Below are 23,821 nucleotides of genomic sequence, written 5' to 3' on the forward strand. Positions count from 1 at the left end.
CAGTGTCAATCAATTTCTTTCCATTTTGCATTGGTCCAGAGTTGTAACTAAATCTTGACTGAGAGACTAAAATTACCGTCTTATTTTAAAATCATGTGCGCCTATATGGACCGTGCCCTAATGCCCATATATTGTCTGGACTGAACTGGTCTCCACAGAGGCTGCTGCTGCAAAGCACAAGTTCATTTTGTGCATGTGCATATGAACACGTTTACATATGACATGGTTATACTTTCAACGCTGCAGTTTGTAAGCACTCTTGCCTGTTGGCGTTCATCAAATGTAGCACATCAACCTTTATTTGTTGAACGCTACTGTTATGTGCTGACATTAAACTTGGACAGGAGGGAACACAAGTCTTCCTGATTGCTGTTCCCACAGTTCACTCTCATAGTGTTTTTTTTCTTCTTTTTTCGTGACCCGATGGTTAATTTCTCTTCATTATCTCATCAAAGTTGTAAACACGAGGAGGAAGCGGGGCCTTTGCCTAATTTGCTAGGCCCTATGCAATGTGCGTAGTGAGCTCATAAGGCTGACCACAGCTCTGTGCCTGGTGGCTACAGACATTTTGACCAACTAGTACCTTTTCACTTTAATCTCTTGCACTCTATCTACAGCAGTGGTTCTCAAACCAGTCTTCAGTTAGGGAAGGGACCGTCAGATGGCCTGCATTTGCTCGATCCAAATGCATCGCAAATTAGGTTGGAGCAAAAATATGGATCTGTTCACTTTTCACAAGAGACTTTATAGTCCACTTCACTGGCCCAAAGTACTTAACTGCACTTTTCACACTTTTACTTCCTTCCTCCTTTCAGTATTTCCTTCCTCAAACAATACATTGCTGTGGTGAGACGGAATGAAAATAATGCTGACTTTGCCTTTAACTGTGCATCCTTTGGTTTTACCATCAGCATGACTAAACTGTCACTGTTACTGTGCCACACAAAACATACAGACCAATTATGTTTGCTGTGAAAAATTAAAGGCTTATCATGTTTCAGCTCTGATAGAGGGCATTTTCCTTACATTCATCATTGAATCAGTGACAGTGTACAGAAAGGTTTGCAGAAGTTTTGTGAATCTAAAGCATTAAATAAAATAAAATGAAGTTAGAATGAATTTTCACCCAACTACTGTGTTTAGTTCACTGTCTGAGTCTACTGAGCTTGACACATTCAACTTTTAACGATAAATGCTGTGATCTTTCAATTAAAGCAGCATTATGTAACATTTGGGGATTTGGAGACCTCTCTGGTGGAAAAGTGTAACTAAAAGCAACGCGTGGAAGAACATTTCGTAACGATGGTTGTGCTTCGGATCCCCACAAGCGAGCTCATTGAAAGAGTATGAAGCGAGAAAACTTTAAAAAGAAGGTGAAGGACGTCTTCTGAGGGTGCAGGCAGAATCCACCCCGGTACCTTTAACTTTTAAAAGTTAGGCTTTACAGGTCAACTTGTAGCAGTGCAAGCTCACCATATTTTATATTTTAGTGGGGGTTTTTTTCTGATTCAATAAGGCTACTTCCTTTAATTTAAAAAAAAACAACAAAAAAACACAACAACTACCTAATACTGCTTTAACTCAGCTAATTGTGCTAGCTACCTCGTTACGTATGTGTATAGCAGGTTTGCAACCCATCCAAGATTTGCCGGAATCTGATATGCTAAATCTTTATATGCTAGCGTTTCTTACTAACGTGTCTTTGTCCAAAACATTTCAATAAAAAATGGGTTTGATTGGTGTAGATTACATCTACATAAGGACAAGTATTTCAGACAGGCACGCTGTTGATGACAAGTTTAGGCACCAGGCAGCACGTTAGACAATAACTGAGAAGGTAGCCAGTTCAGTGGTAAGATTTTTAGTGACTTTGATGAAGCAAGATTTTAGAAAAAGGCACCTGAGTGTCAAGATGGATACTAACTACTAACTTTAACATACTCAGGACACCACCTCCCACGTTCCAATTTAATCCCTGAGCTGACGAATTGAGTCAGCTGTGCTGTGAGCAGGGAAAACAAACAAAAAAATACTAGTGCAAAGGTACTCCAGGACCAGGACTAAGAAACACTGACATAGAGGATCATAGTCCTCCTGTGCTAATGAGCTATCTTGATACATGATTATGGAATGTAGGTTTTTATATTACTGATCAGTTTTGGAAATGTGAATGCAGCTTTCCAGTCTGAGTGCATTAAAAGCATTAGAAAATTGAAGCTCAGGGGCTCAAAGGGATGCTCACAGGATAAGCCAGCTCTTGGAAGGAATGATCCAGAGGAGTAATTAACCCTTCCATGATGTTAGGATCATTAAGAACCTCTTGCAGCGTAGGTATATCAGCATCAGGAGAAAATGCCTCTGGAATGATTCCCAGAAGGGATTCATCACTGGGGACACTCCTCAGAGGACCTTCAGGTAAGTCGTGTAAACTCTGAGCACACTTGAGTGCATCTGAAAATTCTTCTGGTAGACAAATTAAAGGACTCTCCAGATCCCCGTTGGGTAAAATAGGGTCACTTGTGCAGTTGTACATGGGTGAGTTCTCTGGCCCTTGCAGCATGACGTCTTGATTTAGTTCAGAAGAAGGGTCTTGGACAAGGAGAGAGAGAGAGAGAGAGAGAGATTTTGATATGAGAACAGAGTATAGAGTATACTCCTTTTTCCTTTTAACAACTGTTATTTGTTCTGTAATCGTTTGGGAATTGAGTACAACAGTTGCTGTCGAAGTGGATTTTTTCCACTCGTGCTTGTTATACCACTTCACCACATTGTGCCTTATAATGTGCCATATATTTAAATGGGAGGCAGGGCAGTCTAGCACCTGCACTATTACTATGAAGCCACGCTGTTGTATAGAATGTAGAATGTGGCCTGGCATTCTCTTGCTGGAGCAAGCATGGCAAATCACTTACAAATAACTTTCTGATTTTTGTTTTTTAGCATTTTACCTACTGTCCCAACTTTTTTTGGAACTGGGTTTGCAAACACACACACACACACACACACACACACACACACACACACACACAAAATACTATTCAATACCAGAGTATAGTTTATATTCCCAATGTTAGGACAAAGGTAAACAGGTGTAAATTATGTCTAAAAGAATCATTCATGCAAAAAAAGAAGCCCATAGATGTTACACATAGACGAGCAATGGGAGGGTGGAGGGTTAGATCAGAACATTATTTTAAAGGAAGATTAGTTAAAGCAATTAACCTGGTCATGCACTTTCAAAGTAGGGTGTACATTTTTGAATAAGAATTGAAAAACAAGTCTAAACAAGTGTTTGAATTTCAAACTTTACAAGAAAGGATGCACACATAGTGAGAGAAAGAGCACAAATAATGAGTAATAGAGAGAGAAAGATAAAGAGAGAGCGAGATGACATGAGGCATACACATACTGCATCCTCAAAAGAACCTGTCACAGTTTCCTTTTCGTGTCAAGTCTTCTTAAAGTTTTGTCAAGTGTTTTACATCACTTAAGCAAGAGGGACAACAGCTGCTGAGCACAGAATTGATTAAGCACAGCAGCATGTGTATGACAGCAAACCAAGTTCACTAGTAAGCACTAGCAGCACTAGCTGACGTATTAGCAACATTAAAACGGAGTTTAAGGTTTAGGAATACAGCTAAGCTACTGTGTCTGTAAAGCAGGCAGGTAACACGCTAGTGGGATAGCAGTGGTTCCCAAACTTTTTACAGTCCCGTACCCCTACAGACACGAAACTTCCTGCACGCTATATGGACAAAAGTATTGGGACACCTACGTATTACACCTACAGGAGCTTTTATGACATCCCATTCTAAATCCAGAGGCAATCTGGAACTTGTTAGAGAGCGACTCAACAGAGAATAGGCACTGTGCTTTCTGCGGCCCCACTCTGTGAGTTTGCGTGGTCTACCGCTTCGTGGCTAAGCTGTTGTTGCTCCTAGACGCTTCTATTTCATAATAATAGCACTAATAGTTGACGGGGCAGATCTAGCAGGACAGAAATTTGACAAACTGTCTTGTGGCAGAGGTGGCACCCTATGACAGTGCCATGTTTACTACCAGTGTTTGTCAATCGAGACTTCAGGGCTATGTGCTTGATTTTATCCACCTGTCAGCAATGGTTGTGAAAAGGAGTACATATGTCACTTGCATACAAGGTACATATGTCACTTTTCCATAGAAAAGTGAATGTAGTGTACCTTTAAAACTCACTGAAGGTGCACAACTGTGCTTTAAAACCATTACTGTTTAAGGGTATATTTTCGTACTTGTACAGTACCTTTTTTCTGACATTGTACAACAGACATTTTTGTTAAAGTTTACCTTAAAATGAATAATATTTAATAAATAAACAATAATAGGGACACTTCCGTATTACTGTATTCTAGGTGTGGGTCTATCTGGAGCTCCTGTCAGAGCAAATGACTGAAAATCTTTTGATTTGTAATCACATATGCTGCAGCATCAATATGAGCATGCATATATGAGTGAGAGAGTCTGAGGCTGTAAAATGAACAGCGTGTAACAAAATGTTTACTAACCCTAACCACAGCTCACATATATCACAAGAACAGTAAGTGCTCAGAATTCGTGAACACTTAAACAAAATGCTGATGGCTAAGCGGTGATCACAGCAGCTACAAACAAATCGCAAACTGCTATTAAACCACATCTGCAAAGTTAAACTACCTCAAGTACACGAGTAACAAGTATCATACACACACAGACCTAACTCTACTGTGGTTATTTTCTCCTGAGCACAGGGTGCTCAGAAAGGGCTGGAATCAAACACTTTCTTCTGCAATACAACTTTTTATGATGAAATTGAATTAGAGTACGAGTTTGCTAAGGGCTGGAAGCTTTTTTTTGTGTCGCCTGTATCGGGGAAGTACCTGTGTAACTGTGTGGCCTGCTAATTAAATGAAGATTGATGTCATCATTTTTTGATGTACCCTCGATGGCATTCAAAGAACCCCTGGGGGGGGGCGCATAACACAGTTCGGGAACCACTGATATAAAGTGACCACAGTGTACAGTGTACTGTTTTGTTAAATAAAGGTTGTTATTTGGGAAGTGGAAAGAAAACAATATAAAAAAAAAAATCAAACAGAACTGTCATAGTAAAAGATAAATTGACTTAATTGTTTTTTAATCACTACACCCCTATTCCAAAGTGAGAGATTGATGGCAGGTATTGCATAGGGAAGAATGAAGAAGATGGTTAAAAGAAGACACTATAGAAAAAAGCCTCTAATCACTTGATAATCACAGGCACCCAGATGATACACACGCACAGCCAATGACATCCAGGAATGTTCAATGTATGTAAATAAAAGGGACGATCAAGAGGCAAACATGCCATGACATACAGAGAAGACCCCACTAAACAATCAACATAAGGAACAGTGATTAAAGCACAATATCATGTTATCAGCCAGTCGACAATCAGCTGGACAGAGTGTTTTTTTGTTTTTTTTTGGTGATTAAGGTGGCTGGGAGGTAAAACTCACCATTGTGCTGCATGCACAGGTCAGGCACTGGCCCCTCAGCCACGTTTGCACACCCATTCCTGTTGCAACCAAGCACATAGCACCCATTACTACGCGCAACCATCCAATTAGGGCTGTCACAGTTAAAACTGTTTGCTCAATCAAAAAAAAAAAAGCATTAAAAGTTGTGTTCTCTGTGAACTGGCTAAGAGATTAGTTCACAATTCAAATAATAAACAGGCTATCATTATGAAGCAATGTATTGCAGACTGAAGATTCTTCACAAGGGCGAACTATTAGCACTCCTGTTGCTTCTGTGTGCATCAATGAAAAAGAAGAAACACACCAGCAAGATTTTACTCATGCACATGTTTGTAGTAACAACCTGCATTTCTTTGAAGTAAATTTACTGTATATCCTATACAGTGAATCCTTTCCTACACAGTGAAGTACAATCACTGTACATGATATAATTCACTGTAAACTCAAATGTACACCACTGCTAGACTGGTGCTAAGAATTCCCATAGAAGCACTAACATCATTAACGCAGAATTATTATATTATTTATATTATTTATATGAAGATTTCTGCATATAATGATAGGTGTGTCTGTGAAAATTTCTCCTATTGATCTTTCTTACAGTAAGAAACACTCGTATGGCATATTAAATATATGTTATTTTTCACTTAACATCACTGTATTGTTTACCGTTGTTTGCAGACCACCACAAATAATCATCAAAATAATCAGTAGATTACTCATTACTAATAAAACTGATAGTGTCAGCCCTTCACTTAACCACATGGAATGCAACAGTGCCACGGCTACATTACAGTAATCAACAAGAAACATGTTACAGCTATATTTAAGCATTACAACATAAATGTCTAGGTATGATTTTCCTTAACAATTACAAAAGACAACTTTCTGTCAATAACCAAGAAAGGTTATTACAGCAACCAATAATAGAGAAACAGAGATCTTCAAGTCACCTGTTCTAAAAACGAACAAAAGTGAAACAGCTAATGTCAAAGTTCAAAACCAAATCCTAACAAACTGAGATCAAACGGAGATCATCGTTTTGTGCAACTTTTGTTGTCCTTCTTGATGGCCTCAAGAGATGAAATAACACCCACACAGAGGTCAAGCAAGTCAACTTTTACACATTCTGAAGGACATGTTAAGCAAATACTTTAACATTTAAAATCCAGCACCATGCTAATGAGAAAAATCTAATCTGTGCTGCGACATCATGAAGTCATTAGGAAACTGCCCACGTTTGTGACTGCAATTTCATGCAATCTATCTTGCTACTGCTACATGAATAAGACATTTAAGACTTGGTAAATGAGGAATTTCACATTAATTACCATGGTCAAGACTACAAACTAGTCATGCTGTGACTTTATTTACATCCTTTTAGTTTTTTAAAACTATATTTAAATTCAACCCATATTTATATTGAATTCAGTGACCTTTTTTTAACCTTGTTAGTTTATGCCCTTTGTCATATCAAGTATGGTTAATCACGTATAATTTAAAAGAAAAATCTTGTTTTCCAATCTCATCCGGTCTTTGAGCTTTCATAGTGATAATACAGATAAATGAATAGTAATAATACACATAAATTAAGCAATATATGCTAAGCCACCAATCAGTACTACTGTACAATTAAGTAAATACATGTGACTTTCTAGACAGGTTTATTTTGGTACACTTAATAACCATTTTATAGTTAGTTCAGCATTGGCTTGTGATTAAATTTGATTTACATACCTAATGATATGGCTATCAGTTACTTAAATATTCTGCAATGAAACTTCTATGATTTCATATTTATCCAATATGCATGCAGTAGCCTGCTTTCTCTCAGTTTTGAAGGCGGTGTTTTTGCTAAAGACGGCTTAAAAAAGGAAGGCTGGTAAAGCAGTAACTGTTACATCTTGTGGGTGAAAAATGTGGCACCCCCTCCTGTACCATTTTTCACCCAGAAATACAACGGTACATTGACTGTTTATCATTTGCCTCAAATTAAAACACACACACATGTGAAATGGAAGAGGGATACTGGATACCATGCCAGTGATTCCTTTCCAAAGCACATCTGGTTCAATCAGACTATATAAAGTCTTAACAGCCTGAACTGTGTGGCTCTATAAGAAACTGAAGGACCATGCTGAGTGGTCTACAGATGCACAATCAGTGTATAAAGTCAACATTCTTATGTCAGTTTTCAAACCAGGAAAAACATCCTTCAGTTTGTCCAAGATTATGGACTTAAGCAAATGATCGGTTTAGTTCAGATCAGTTCTGATATGTGACAGGAGGTTGACCGTTTACAATCATAAAGGAAAACACCACTGTTGTATGCTACACCTCATGAACATGCATAAATTTGAGTCTCGAAGCACACACTGTACATACAGATATACACAAACAGGGATTCTGCTTAAATAAAACAATCATTCTATCACTCAACCAAAACAGTAGAGCAAATACTCACTCTTTTGAAACGAAGACCAGCTTGGTTTTAATGTATTTAATGTACGGACTCTCCTCTGGAACAAAAAGTCACAAAGATTATCAGCAACACTGTAACTAAAGGATCACTGTAGACCTTGCATAAACATCCAGAATGCCTAATATATGAAAAGTGGTGATACAATAAGGTGGCAAATAACTGCACTGTATAAACAGATATTTACAGTATATTACCATTTAATAACTTCTTGTTGTTCCCTAAAAACTTAAATATTGAAAAAAACACTTTCAAATATCTTCTGCTGTCTATCTTGTACAGCCAATTTTCCACACATGGATTAAGCCTAGTCTTGGACTATAAAGAATTTCTAAAGACGATTCACCTTTTATATGCAATGCCACCCAAGATTAGGCATAATCTGTCTGAAATCTGGCCATTAGCATTTCAGTCTGCACTGTGTAAGTCATTCTTGAATAAAATAACAGTAATTATTAATATGCTCAGTGATTTCAAACTTTTGAACAGTAGTGCATGCTACAAACAACTTTCATCACACTGTAAAAACTGAGGAACAACTAAAATACTACTCTAAAATAAATCATCGTAGCCTTGACACAGCAAATAACACACATTCTAAATGTAATTTGAGTCTGTAAGTCTCTTCAGCAGCTATTAGCTATTCACATGTTGACAGCACTGTTCGCCTGGTTACACAGGCACATGTACATTCCCACAACAAACATTCACACTTTTTCATACACACACAGATCTGCTCACCTCCAGTCTTCTCATTGTAGTATTTTCCAAATGCCCTGGTCTTTGGGGGTATTTGGATAGAGGAACTGAAGTGGGTATATTGGAGCATTGTCTGCCTCCATGATCTGAAAGTTGCGCAGGATTTCTGCGAGGGGGATCTGCTTCAGGTCCGTGCTGGTGAACGGCTGCACTGTCCGCACGTTGGGTTCACCTTACGTTCAGATCAGAGAGAGGCCTTTAGCTCAGTACATGGTATTACTGGAATGACTCAGTGATACCAATATGGATGCATTCACATTATAAGCCTTACTGCCTACATCTGTGTTCAGAAAGGCCTGAAAATATCAGATAGTATCAACAAAAAAAGCACAAAATCTCATTTGTGCCACTTGTTCCAAGTCTGTAATGTGAACATAACCTACCCTTATTGGCCACATTATGACAGTGTCACTACAGTGCTGAGACTGATCCACCACCCAAATACTACCTGCTCAGTGGTGGATAAAGAAAAGCTATAAAAAATATATATATATGCAGAGAAACGTATGTAGGGCACTACTTTGCGACCAAAATGTTTGCATTTGCCCCTTCTTTTTTAAAAATGTGACCAAAATTTTGATTTAGTTGAGAACAGATTTTGACCCAAATAGTCTACCACTTCATTGTGTGTCTTTATAATGTGTGAATACAAATATTCAGTGATTCGTTCATGGTTCTTGTGCATGCTGCTGGCATTGAATGCAATTACTTTGACAGTGAGTGAGCTATTTAATTAAATTAGGCTATTGGCTCAGCTAACTGGCATATCTGTCAAGTATTATGATTTTGTGAAGACCTACTAGTTTATTGTCTTGTGCCTTTGCTGTGTGAATGTAAATCTCAGGGGTTAAAAAGTTGATTTTACTGCGTACTACACAGTGACATTACAGAAACAGCCAATACCGGGCTCATCTATGCGTTTGCAGTTACTAGCCAATACAGCCCAGGTAAATTAAAGCCAAGTGGGTTGATATCACGCAGGCATTTAAACAGGCTAAACAAAACAACGAGCAGCTAATTGTCCCTCTTATATAACAGTAAAATCTCCTGAATGGAGCATTTATTTTGATTGTACTGAAAGGTAAAACTAGAGGAATATACACTTTGTATGGTCTGTAGGCATGCTGTACAAATCAGTGTTAGGGCTATTTAAAATATACAGTGCACCTGAAAGCTGCCTAGACACTCGCACAACTAGTGATCAGTGAGTTTTCAGTGAATCAGATCAACTAGGCCAGCTCACCAATAAGAACAGCTCCAAAACGGTTCTTCATTCAGTAGTACTGACAAGTTTCTTCATTTGAAAGTTAGCAATGTTATTTCTCATTTAACTGTCACCAAGCCTTATTTTAGATTCCATTTAACAAAAAATGGTATTATAGGAAAAAAAATTAATACTGAATGGCTGTAATTGATACTTCCTAATGTTGTTCAGGGAATCCTTAAGGGCTTGGACAATGCAGAAAAATCTGATTGCCAAATAAACATTCTCTCTAAATGATAGAATGAATAAGGAATAAAAAGGAATAAAAACTCATATGGTAAATGGAGCTGATAAAATGGACAATGAGTGTAGATGCAAGGTGTACATAATAAGTGGCCAGTGAGTGTACGTGTGCATGTGAGTGTGTGTGTTTACCAATGTTGGAGTACTCCACCCAGCTGAACGTAATCCCACCATCTCTGCAGCTCTCACTGAAACGCAGGAGAAAAGTCCCACTCTGTTTCTTCTTCAACAAGACCTTCTCCTTTCCCTTACTTACAAAACCCATGACAGACCTACACACATACAAAAACACATAAGCACACACACAAAAACACAAATTAAAAATTCAGAACTAATCATACAATTTGGTGAATATCTTTGCTGTCCAAACACAAGTATCACCAAAAAGGCTGAAAGAGGAGAGCAACTGTTATATGAAGAACAACACATACATACCTACACACACCCATATACTTACCCATCATGCCACAAATCTGCAAGGTACATTTTGACCAAGTTTAGAATTCCATCCAGCCACACCCAGAGGGTGAAACTTGTGCCACTGACGTTCTCCTACAAACATGACACACACAAATATGTTTCGGAATTAAATCAGTGATGTCTGCAGTCCTCTTGAACAAATAGTTTTTAAATGACAGGTTCCACTAAAGACTTGCTTAATAAAAATTATTTCTAGTTATTGTCTTTCCATATAATTTTTTATCACCAAAGTATGTTGAGCCCAAAGCATCATGTACAAGCAAAGCAAAGTGCTGCTGCCAGCAATTTCAGTAATCTCAGTAACTTTAGCACAGGAGTATCTTTGCCAGACAATGGTCATGGGAGAACTACAGATAAATCAACAAACAGCAAAACGGAAATCTACAGTTCTCCTTAAACCAAGACAGAATGTAGCAGTTTGAGAATGGGAGGCCACTGTTGCTCTCACTTGATGTCAGTGATGAAAAATAGACAATAAGGTAAATGCAGTTTTGTGTACACCTGGCATTAAGTTTAGGTCCATGTCGAATTATTCAAAGTTATACATTCTGATGAAGCTTATTTTGTCCCTTTTAGAGATGTATCAAAATGCACTACTTTTTAAATACAAAAAAATTAGGTCACATTTGCGCAAATAAACCCAATGTGAATAATCATGAATAACTATGAAAACTAACGCAATTAAACATGACTAATTATTGAGTCCAATTTGAGCAAATAGTTCAAATATAAATAACTGCATTTATCTATGCAAACTAATGCGATTAAATGATTAATCATTTCAACATATATTTGACCAAACATATTTACAAAACCTATAACGATGTTTTCTAGAAGATGATGTTTTATTTGCTCTTACCTTGCTGAACTTGGTCCAGGATATTTTACAATTGTCATAATTCCGTTGTTTATCTAACATGAAAAAAAGAGAGATGGCATTAATAAACTGCCGATGCTCTTTATCTTCTGGCTTCACAAAAAGTGACCTGGAATGTGATAAATGTTATTGTTTAGTGAAGTCGTGAAACAGGTAGTGTCATTTGTGTTGCTAACTGAATAAGGGACTTGTTGGTTGCATGAAACAGACAGTTAGGGCCTTTCTTCATTAGGAGCATCTAGACACTGCTCAACTGAACACTTACAAACCTAAGATAGTATGGTGCAATTATTTTGGTATATTGGTCAATTGCAATTACGATTATAAAGTAATTACATGAGACAGTCACACATGCCCTATGTTGTTATTTTCAAGAGACTCTGGGCTACAATGGTACTATTTGACATGTCAACGCTGACATAATTTTGGTATCTTAGTCAATTTAGCCAATTTTTGATCAAAATGTACTTGCTGCCTCCTAATTTTTGTAAATCCTTTGCTTATACAGACATTAAAAACAACCGTCAACCCAGAAACTATTTCAAAAATTGTTTGTCTATTGTGTCTGTGAACTGAAAATGCAAGAATATTTGCTGTGATGTATGTATGGTACCGCTGTATTAACCCTTTGTTGTGATATGAAACCTAAAAGCAGAGAACTAATGTCAGGTTATCGAGTGGCTTTTGGTTTGTTGTTCTTGCCGGATTACTTGCTGATGCTCTGTCACACCTCGATGCTAGTAAGGCCAGGGTCTGCTGATTGCTGTGATATGTGAATCATATCTGTAGCTGAAACCGTTCTGATGTTGTGAAAGTCAGAATCAGTCACGCAAACAGCACCCAAAATACAGGCTTTGAGTTGTAAGAGTGAAGAAAGGTGAAAATTAACTAAATATGGAAATAGGATTACCAAAGAGTTTCTGAGCGAGAGTCTCCAGCTGCTCTTCATCCAGACCACGTTTACCACATGACAGAAACTGCCAGCTCAGCATCTGTCCAAGCTGACTCCAGGTTGCTACAGGAGAGCTCGCAAAGAACATCAGGTTCTAATATTGCACACAGAGAGTGACAGCGGTATTAGTGACAAACTGTATCGGTTCTTGAAGGCTATGTGAACAGGGCATGTGTATGTAATAGATTGTGTGTTAGAACGTATACGTCTTAGGGTCTGACCTTGGGGTCAGTGCAGAGTGTGTTGAACCAAAGAACAGATGCCCATGCACTCTGCTGCTGGCTGGAATTAGAGATCACTACTACAGGGAGAGAGGAGGCCTGAGAGAGAGAGAGAGAGAGAGAGAGAGAGAGAGAGAGAGAGAGAGAGAGAGAGAGAGACTGCAAGTTCATTTTTTCTACATAACAGAATGACCATTCTAGAAACCTAAAACCTATTACAAAATGCACAAAGGGAATAATCTCACCTCCAGAGTGACAGAGAGGCCATGCAGGTCAAACTGTGTCTCACAGTGTATACTGTGGAGTTCCTCAGTCACACTCAAAGACAGCTGCATACATGGATATATACAAAAGCTTATGCAAAACTTTTATAAGGACATTAATAAAGATATATGTTCATTAAAATATTTGATATGAACATAAAATGAACATATAATGAACTGCTTCGACTTCTTTATTACAGTTTCTGCTCTGTGTTTATATTAAACCCTTCTTTATAATCTACTTTATATAAAAAAGCAGTAATTTCTGAATTCTTATTGACCTGTATTTACATTAAAACAGTATAAAGACAAGACATTCAATGTTTCACCTTATCAGCATCACTGTTTTGTGAATATAAGCTCATTCTGAAATTGACGCCTGCAAAATGTTCCAATAAAGTTGGGTCAATTGTAAACTAGAAATGTAAAATGTTCAAAAGAGATGATGCAATCATGCTTGAATACAAAAGAAGCATTCAGGAAAGGCCTAATCCAACCATTTAGGGGCAAAGTTTGAATGATTTTAGATATTTCACCTTCTGTGGTGCATAATATCATAAAAAGACTCTGGGGGAAATCTCTGTGCAAGCCCGAAACCACAACTGAATGCCTGTTACAGCATGATCCTTTAGAGGGCATACATTAAAAACTGGCATGCTTCTGTGATAAATATCATGACATGGGCTGAGGAATACTTTAATAAACAACCCATAAATGTCACTGCATCCACAAATGCAAATGAAGACTGTATTATGCCCAATAAAAGTTACATCATCTGAAATGGACACAGTGGAAATGTGTATTATGGTCTGATGAGTCAACCTTCCAGACTGTTCAGAGAAACAATGCATGCCATGTTCTCCAGAGTACAAAAGGACTATCTAGATAGTTACCACCATAAAGTTCAAAAGCCTGGTCATGGTATGGGGGTGTATTAGTGGACAAATGGTACGTCTGTGATTGCAGCATAAAGGCGTAATACACCAGGCAGTGCATTCGGTTATGGTTATATATCCGTGAGCATGCATTTTGACATCATTTTCGCTGCCAAGTCAACTTCAATGCACCTAAATACTCATGCCGAATTTAGTTATCTTTCTTGCTGGGGTACCAAGCATACGAAGCTGAAACTTATGGGTGAAGCTGTTAATGGCCAATTGTCACAGAATCGTTCTGTGGTGTCACTGGAGTCAGATGATCCCATTTAAGAAAATATACAAATTTAGAAATACTCGCTTGTCAGAATTGCTGTCGTTGACTCTCGCAGATAAAATCATAAAATCAGACGGCAAATAAAAGGTAAAATCACATATCGTGTTTTGTATTGTTTTTACTTAATCACTGCTTCCTATTTTCATAAGAATTTCACATACTGTCTTAATGCTTTTGGACAAAACTAGTTCTAGTAATCGTGTTCCATCTGTAGTACTTGGTAAATAATCTTACACTGTGATATAGCATTCATATGTAGAGTTTTCAAATGTTATGATGTCTGCAGAGGTGTCACAAAAACATTGTGTGGTTTATACTAGGTATAAATTTTACTACTAACTACATAATACTATTAACTACTTCTAATTAAAGAGCCCATATCATGGAAAAGATGCCCTTCCTTCTTTTATACGTCTTTGACTGTTTACAAAGTTTCAAAACATGCTGTTAACTCCTCAGTTTGTATAGTCCATATATGGAAACTAAGCTGTAAAACTAATTTTAAATCCATTATTTTGTGATGTCATAAAAACCAACACATTTACATATATCCATCTATTCAGCCTACAGCAGTTTAGCTCTGCACATACACGCTGAAGTTAGAATTGGTTTAGTCTGGACTGCTTTTTGAAAGCGAAATAACATAGGGAAGACACAGTAAAAAAAGCAGCCTGTTTGATACTAAGGGATAAAGAGAGGTTGGAAATGGTGAGGTACAAATCTACCTATTTTTGGTGCCTAAAACCATGTAAATGATATGATGATGAAGAGAACATGAAGGAAGGTTTTTTATGTAAATGAAGGATATGGGCTCTTTAATCGTAATCGCTATGATTAGTAGCAGCTGACACGTGTAATAGTAAAACTCACATCATTGATCCCCTTTCCTCCTGCTCCAGCCTTCTGCTCTTTCAGAGTCTTGTTGGATAAACACAGACATTTATTTTTCAAACTTTAAAGAAAGAGCTGACTTTATGTTATCACGTTGTCTTGGTAAGGCACAAACAATAGATCAATTCCAAAAATTTAAAAACACCAATAATAACAATAAAAAAAACTTACCAAATGTCTGAAGTCTGCCACCATACCCACCATTCATGCTCTCAGCCATATTCAGGGCCTTACTAGACGTTCCCAGAACATTGAACTTGCGATACCTTCAGCATACACACAAACAAACACACAGACACACACACAGAGAATGAACTCGGCGAAGATGCAATGAATACTCTGTGTCTTTGCTTATGTATCTGTGAAAACATTCAAGTTTTAACACATACCATTTCACTTTTGGAGGATCCCTGAAATATAAAGAGTGAAAGAACACAGCCAGTTAAGCCAGTTAAGAATTTCGCAATAGGACCAGCCATTTCAGGGCAGTTTTCAGTTACGACAAAATGTAATTTCCCAAAGAGTGAAATGCTCTTACTTGTCAATTGACACGGTCACTTTCATAGCATGGTTGAGTTCAGGCACCTTAAACAGCAATCTGTAAACACCATACACGATTACACCAGCAGCAAGGCCACTGAACAAAGCTCACACTAAGACTAACACTAAGACTAGTCCCTTAAAAGTTCAACTAAGCATGGATCCTATCACAAATCGCATTTTAGCCAAGAATGTGTATTATGCAGGTCTCTATTTTAGCTATATAAAAACTAAGCAAATTCATCTGGTTTACAGAGGCATTGTTTCAACTTTTATAACTGTGTTATAAAAGTCATTATGAGTATCTATCTTAGTGCTGGTAGATGATTTAGGGTGCACCACACAATTTTCACGGTTTAATTTTAAAAGTTGTGTAAAACAGGATGCTCTCACCTGGTTTTGACTGAGAACTGAACATTTGTACGCAGCACTAGAGGGCCTCGACCCTGGGGCATAGACGGCTGCGTTTCCACGATGAAAGCACTAGAGCAAAGAGAAACCCATATAAACAGACATACACGTCATAAGACAGGAATAAAGCACCCTAGGTAGATGTAAGAACACTGAACCTGCCTCACACCCAGGATAACAACATATTCTTATAGATATGTCTCTTATTTTCAAAGCACTGAGGCAAAGTATTCATTATGACAAACTAATGCCATTTGAACATTAAAATATCTATCCTGCATCTGTAAATTAGTGCACATGCAGTAGGGATGGGGGAAAAAAAATCAATTCTCAGATGCATCGCAATGCGGACGTGAACAATTCTGAATCGATTTACAAATGTCAAAAATCGATTTTCTAAATTTTTATTTATAACGTACTGTTGACGGAACGCAAAAGGCGGAACTTGGAAGTGGGGAAGTGCAGCGTCCGGACAGTCTGTTGCGTGCACAAAACAAAAAAACAACTGGCTGAGCGAGAAATCCAACCGGCACCCTCTGCATTATAAGCTAGGTTATGTCAGGAGTTGACAACCCAAATGTTAAGAAGAGCCATTTTGTCCTTTCAACAAAAATCAAACCACCTTGGAAGCCACAACATTTTATGTCCAATATGTCTCAGTATGTGATAATGTCCTAGTATAGACTAAAAATAGGAACGAAAACGCAGACTTACTTTGCTCTGCTTCAAGATTTAGCTACAGCCGCTTTCCTCCCATCTCCGCCAGGACACTTTTCCTCAAAAGTTTAGTAGTTTCTTGGAAAATGTCTCTCAGCGTTCAACTGTTCTACAAGGCTGAAGTTTCTTATTCACAAGCTTCTTGTTCGAATTTTCCCGCTCCACCTTAAAATTCTGACCAAGGTGCCGAATGTAAATGCGGCACCATTTAAGCTGGAACGGCAACATTAGAGAAGCGACTTCAACTTTTTAGTGTTTGACAGTCTCTTGTTGCAGATTTAACGTACCAGGAAACCAACTGCAGTGCTTATAAACGCGAATAAATTAATTTGTCTCCAAATGTTTGTCTTAAATCTCTCTCTTTGCCTTTTTGTTAGCTACTAGCCAGGCAAGACTGCGTTGCTATGTGACCTGCAGTCTGCGCGCCAGTTCTCAGTCGTTGAGAACTAGGGCTTTTGCGCTATGTTGCACACGCCCCGTCTCGATGACATTTTACTGACACAGCAATCCCCACTCTCTACAATGAGACCAAAACCGAAGTTATAAAATCACTAAAGAAACGGGTAGGACGGCTGTCACATGTGCTGCGTGGACATCTATTGCCACTGGATCTTATGTCAATGTAATGGCACATTTTATCGCGGATGAGTGGCAGCCTGCATCTCATGTGCTCCAAACAAGAGCAGTAAATGAGAGTCTTCCAGTTCACTTGCCACATCACTTCCATTTGTTTTATTAATTAAAGATATTGGGAGTAAATTCATTATGGATCATTACAAATACGTTGCTTTAAAAGTACCAAGTCCTCACACAGTGAGAAAATAGAAATCCTGCATAGAAAAAAGATGCATCAAGATGCATCAATAATCGTTTTATAATCGCATCACAGCCCTCTGAATCGTAATCGAATCGAATCGTAAGGTGCCTAGAGATTCCCAACCCTTAAAATGCAGCTAAGTAATTAAGGCAATGGTCTTGCTAAAAATCAAATTAACAAAATTTTTCCCTTAACTTAGTCCATTAATGCATTTGTAACTTTCTACAAATAAATACACCCATGCAAAAATATCATCATCTATTAAAAGAGACAAAAATATGCATCATAACTAAAAAAAACAATAGTAACAGCCGTGTTAAAGCTGGAATTTTTATTCATTTTTAAAGATAACAGTATGCCACACTATGTCAGGAACTAAACAGGTAAATCTATTTGAGATTATGGTTTAAGGGAAGTATGTGATTATTAGGCATGCAGTTTATACACTGCATGTATACAATGTGTGGCTATAATTTTCCATTAGTTGTTAGCTGCATCAGTGCAAAACTAAAGATGCTAACTGGAGATACTAAACCTTAGTAGAATGACAGGATTTAGGGTAAGAGGAAAATTGATTAAACTGTGTCATTCTGTTGATAAACAAGCATTTTATCCACCCACTCTAAGTAAGTGTGTTTGTGTATGTGTATACCTCTTCAGTAGGGCGGTTAACAGAGCATCCACTTGCACCTGCAGGCTGGGTTTTTGGTCTTTGATGGGATCTGCTTCATATGTCATCTTATCATGCAGCTCTTGCAGCTTTTCCAGGAACTTGCGCAGTTGAAACATCCCCTCTCCTACCTGCGTGAACCTGTCCAGATCAAACAGGATCAACACAAAGATGGCACAGCTGGCAAACAGGTCAACGCACATGGTTTAATATCAGCCAACATTTGAAAAACTTGTGTTGAAACAGTTGAAGATTTTGCTGTTGTCCTAGAAAGACGTGAGCTATTTTGCTGCTATGATTTTTCAGTTTGAGTTGTACCATTTCTCCAGGGGTTCTAGATTTATGTCTTCAGGAGCACCAATACATGACACTTGCTGCCTGCGCTTCCACTCATCAAGCTCCTCTATAAGCAAAGCCAGGAGTGATGCAGTAGAATCCAACAGAGATGACATCTCGGTGAGAAATGTCTAAAACATATGGAGGAAAATATTAAAGAAGAGTGGTGAAAACCTAAATACTTTAACAAATAGTCTATGTCGATTATTTACAAATATATACACATACCGTTCTGGAGACATTGAGCATGTTGAGCATCACTTGCAGCCCTTTTATCTGCTCATTTTTCTCTGCTTCATCTGTTGTACCTACGAAAACATGATCATGGTCAAAACTCTGCCATTTTTGAGTATTACACTTATCATCATGTTTCTAGAGGTTCATGCAGGGGGTTTATACAGAAATACCCATGCCTTACTTAAAGCTGCACTATTTTTGTTAAAACTGAAAGAAGTAGAATTACCCTGTAAAGACTGAAACAGTAATTTAAAAGTTGGGTCGTGTTTTACGGAAGTTTTCACATCACGTCAGGCATCTTTATGTAATAATATCACATGCAAAGGCTCAAAAAGAAGGTCTGGCTCGATGTTTAAGTCTCAAATGCAAAATCAACATTATATTGATGAAGACACGATGATAAAAGATATCCACTACGTTCTTGGAAGATGTGCTTTTGAGTTCTCTTTGAGTAGTCTTTCATGCAATTACACATTTCCACCACAGATGTCTCCAATTCCCCAAATTTTACATACTGTAGCTTTAATTGACTCAGATTAAATATGATGAATTTGAGGGTTAATTCTGAGAAACGCAGGACTGGACTTATATTTTCACTAGTGAAAGTAGCTCAGTCATATATATTTATTTTTTCCTTCTTTTCCTATGTGCAAAAATACAACTTGTTTCTATAACAGGTCAAATGGACACCAGCACATTTCCATTACTTTTTATTATCCAGTTCCAACATAAATAACAGAATAAAATTAATTTCTTTTTAACAAGCCAAACTGGTATTTTAAATTCTTAAATGAAAACACAGCTGCCTGAAATCAAACAAATTGCTACATCAAAAGTAAGAGATAACTGTCTATTTAGCACAAAGATTGTTGCATAACTATGCTATGACTGGTTTACGTTTATGTTACGTTTACGTTTGGTATAGGTGTAGCAAGTGCATTCAAATGCAGCTTAAGTGCTCTTACCTCGCTCAAGTAATTTACGTTATCAATACTGCAATACAGATTGTGCACTCTTACCCATTTCATGTTAGGTTTCCGCGGAAGACACTAAGACGTTCAGGTGCTATCATGTAAATAAATTAAGCTGCTATAATGCTGAGTATGTGAACATTCCATTAATTGTAATATTGTGTCAGCATTGTTAGCAAGGTACTTCAGAACTGTTATATTAACCTGCCTACCACAAGCATAAGATTGTATTAGATACAACAGACTGAGATCTCACCATCCATTCTGTGTGTCTGATATTTGAAGTCAAACTCATCTTGTTGCTCCTCCAGGCATCTCAATGAATGCTCCATTACCTGCCAATCAAAAAATTGATAAATAAATGTATGAATACCTTTATCAGTCTATCAATAATATGCTGAGTATACACACTGACACACCTGAACTTTGTTCTTAAACTCCCTGACATTCTTCTCTATGTGTCTCTGATTCTCCGACTCCATAGAATTCTGCTGAACCTGCAACATCTGCACCTGAATGACAGACAGACAGACAGAAATAGAATGTATAAAATGTGTACATGTACAGAAAGTCTAAAACAGAGATACTAAGCGTGATGATAACAGAGGTAGGTAATATGTCTAATTACTGACTTTTTGTGCTAGCTCTGCAGCCTGTAGAATCTCTCTCTCACTGGTCAGGAACCAGTTGATGATTTCAGCCAATGTGCATGGATCTTCTTGGTACCTCTACAACAAACCAAAATAACTTAAAGAAGAGCACCAACAGCCAGTGAAAATAGCAATTATCAATAGTATTAGTCAAATGACCTCACCAAAGAAGAGGGAACATTATACCTGAAAGTTCTGTTTGAAGCGTCTGAAGTTGCGCTGCATGAGAAAGGACCTCTCCTGGACGAAACGGCTATACTGATTGTCTAGATTCTCCAGCAAAACCTGGAACAGGACTACTGCCCTGGACGTGTCCCGTGATGCACCTTCCCTAATAAACAAACACAGACGCCCACAGAGTTATGTTCTCTACTCGCCAAGTTATTTAAGTGATCAAGCATTTTAAGCAATCACTAAAGTCTCATTATCACTTCACTATACTTCCTTTAACCTGAATACATTACATTAATTACATAACATCAATGCTCTATCATTATATGTCAAAAAGTATGCAGACACATGCTCATGCAACATATCTACTATTAGATTATAGATTATTAATAATGGCTATATCCCTGTTAACTGCAGTAAAATCCTCTGCTCTTCTGGGAAGGCTTTACGCTAGATGTTGGAACATTGCTGTACTGTAAGGATTCGATGGCACTGAGCCATAAGAGCACTAATGAGGTCAGGTACTGATGTTGATGGTCAGTTCAGGATCAGAAATGCCACTCCAACTCATTCCAAAGGTACTGGATGGAGCACAATCACTCTGACGCTTAGTATTATTAATGGTGACTTTAAGCTCACATGCTGCTGCTCCAGAGCGTCCTATTCTATTGTCAGAGCCTTTCTACGGATATCATACAAGCTGTGCGTGAGCAACTGAAAGCCGAACTGGGTGCACCTTAAGTAGCTGAATTCACTAATTAGAAGTGTCGTCTGAATATGTTTGGACATATCACTGTTAGCCTTCCTTACTTGCGTAACACTGAAGAGTGTGTTACTCACCAGTCTTGGTCCTCTATCCACTGAGCCAGATAGTCTCTCACCGCCATGGGAAGTTCTTCTCTGCAATACAGCTCATCCACCCTCTGCAAACATACCGAGTCGAGCTGCTTCAAGCACTCCCACTGCGACATTCTGCACACACAACCAAAATAATCATACACACATACATACATACATACAGTGTCCTCCATGGCACTCAGGCCGTGTCAGTAGGCTAAACAGCACAGCTATTACAGCTAGCAAGCTAGCTAGACAACTTAGGAAAAACTGGATCAACGTACTCGAACAGGGGCTTTCCACTGTTTTCACGACAAGCTATATACTTAAATAGAAAAAAATTAAATACGAGTAATGTTCTACCGAGCCACGAAACGTAAGCTAACTTAAACTGATCTGCAGAACTCAACCTGCTATCGCTAATCTTCATAAAATAAACAACCTAGCTAGCTAGTTAGCTAACCCTATATCGCCGAGGTACTGCAGCTCATGTTCAGGCAGTAACGCTAGTTCTTCTTTTCCACTACTTTTAAGTTCACTTGACTTACCTGAGACCTGAGACAGCGAAGAACGTTAGCTGGTAGCTCGTAACAAATCTTAACTGACCAAAACACCTGCAGACACTGCACGGACACTACAGTCCGCTCATGTGAACTATGAAAATCCAAATCAGCTAATCAAGATCGACCACCATATTGGTGTTTATGCATGGAAGATAAACAAATAGCCCTCGGCGGCCTGCACTCGCATCTGAACGCTCTTCTCTCAACACTCCTCCACACGCCGAGAAACTGCTAGCTGATTGGCTAAACCACGTCACACACGCGCTCCTTCCTTCCTTTGATTGGCTCTTCTTTTTTACGTTCCCGCCTCCATTTGAAAAGCGATTTATTTAATATATTTTCAATGTATCACTAACGATCCTTATTAAAACATATCCTTCATTTAGTATAATTTTAAACCATTTCTGGCCGCACCAAAACGTCAAAATGTGGTTTTGCGAGAAAGACAGTATGGGCTAAGATCATAGCGATTGGTTGAAAAGGCCTGTCCATCAAACGGCGGAGGGGCGGGAGCAGAAACAGCAGGATCGAAACTTAAGCAGAGCGAGTAGATTTTCCAAGAAATGACGACACGAAACTCAGTTTTGCATTGGCAGTTTTGAAACCGCCATATTAAAAAAATGAAACTGCACTGCTGTTGGTTTTAACTCTTGTGTGGTGTTCATGTTTTTGTTACTCAGTCTGGAGGACCCACCGCATTATTGGTGTTGTAAATCAATACAGCCATAACAATTTATGTAAAAATACCATATATTTAAAATATCACAAGTGGCCAATGTAGGGTTTTCCTTTTGCAGCTGTAGCCAGTCAGCAGCTTGACCATGTTGTCCACCCTCACGCACAAACACACACGCACACACACACACTAACAGCAGGCCATGTAGGAGGAGAACAGAGTGAAGGGACACAGCACCTCCACACTTTTATTTGCAGCGGATTCACCCTAACACCACATGTGTAATATAAATGTGCAGGGGGTGTACAGGGTGAAGTCATTGAAAATGTGTTATTTTATATGTTCTTTACAGAAAATAAGCAAAGGCCAAGGAATCTGAGGTTGAAATAATAATAAATCACATTATTTTTTTTGGTTCTGTTATTTCGGCGCAGTTATTTCTGCAAGGTTAGCTAACCATGCTCAGGGCCACAGAACCATATGGTAAGATGCCAAATGGTTATCAGGGCTGTCCCACGCTGGTCCAGACTCTTGAGATCGGTTCAGTTTCTGTTTCCATAAGTTGTACCGCTAAATCAGAGCAAATACCCAAGCAAACTAGACAAATGAGTGGCTAACTGCTAACAGGCTAATAGCCTTGCACACACCAGCCACCACAATACAAGTTTGATTCTGTCTGTCTCTCCAACTCTAGTCTCTCGGTGTGCTCTCATCTTCTTTATCCTGTAAATGGGTATTATTTGAGCATCTGTTACTGAGCCAATACTGCAGTGGGTTTCACCTGTAGCTGGATAACTACATTAGCGTTAGCGTGGCCTGACAGGATAGCACTTAAAGAACGACAGAGCAATTACATTTATTATCTTTCTGTCACTTCAACACCAGTCATTTGAATTTGTGCTCTTTTTTCCTGTAAACAGGCATTTTTAATGATCAGTTCACTAGCAAACTAGCTAGAACCGACCCGTACTGCAGTGGGAGGTACCGTGCTCCCGCGTTAGTTTAGCCTAGCAGGCTACAGCTTAAAGCACTACAGAAAAGGTCTGATTTCGG

The 23,821-nt window shown here is 38.4% G+C and overlaps 1 protein-coding gene across 1 annotated transcript; it reads right to left on the reverse strand.

Annotated features, from left to right (window-relative positions):
• Window positions 1–1,434: 1,434 nt before the first annotated feature.
• Window positions 1,435–22,328, reverse strand: stat2 (signal transducer and activator of transcription 2). The gene is given in 26 exon segments (XM_036570780.1): window positions 1,435–2,589; window positions 5,511–5,569; window positions 7,996–8,050; window positions 8,752–8,785; window positions 8,787–8,941; window positions 10,409–10,548; window positions 10,734–10,828; window positions 11,616–11,668; window positions 12,544–12,679; window positions 12,807–12,905; window positions 13,052–13,135; window positions 15,152–15,199; window positions 15,344–15,370; window positions 15,372–15,438; window positions 15,562–15,582; window positions 15,711–15,770; window positions 16,106–16,195; window positions 18,310–18,468; window positions 18,646–18,794; window positions 18,892–18,971; window positions 20,128–20,206; window positions 20,291–20,383; window positions 20,504–20,599; window positions 20,708–20,852; window positions 21,533–21,664; window positions 22,078–22,328. Coding segments are annotated over 25 exon segments (2,526 nt in total). The 5' UTR covers window position 21,664; window positions 22,078–22,328; the 3' UTR covers window positions 1,435–2,218.
• Between the last annotated feature and the right edge of the window lie 1,493 nt (window positions 22,329–23,821).

The sequence above is a fragment of the Colossoma macropomum genome, unplaced genomic scaffold, assembly GCF_904425465.1.
Source record: "Colossoma macropomum unplaced genomic scaffold, Colossoma_macropomum, whole genome shotgun sequence".
NCBI lineage: Eukaryota > Metazoa > Chordata > Actinopteri > Characiformes > Serrasalmidae > Colossoma > Colossoma macropomum.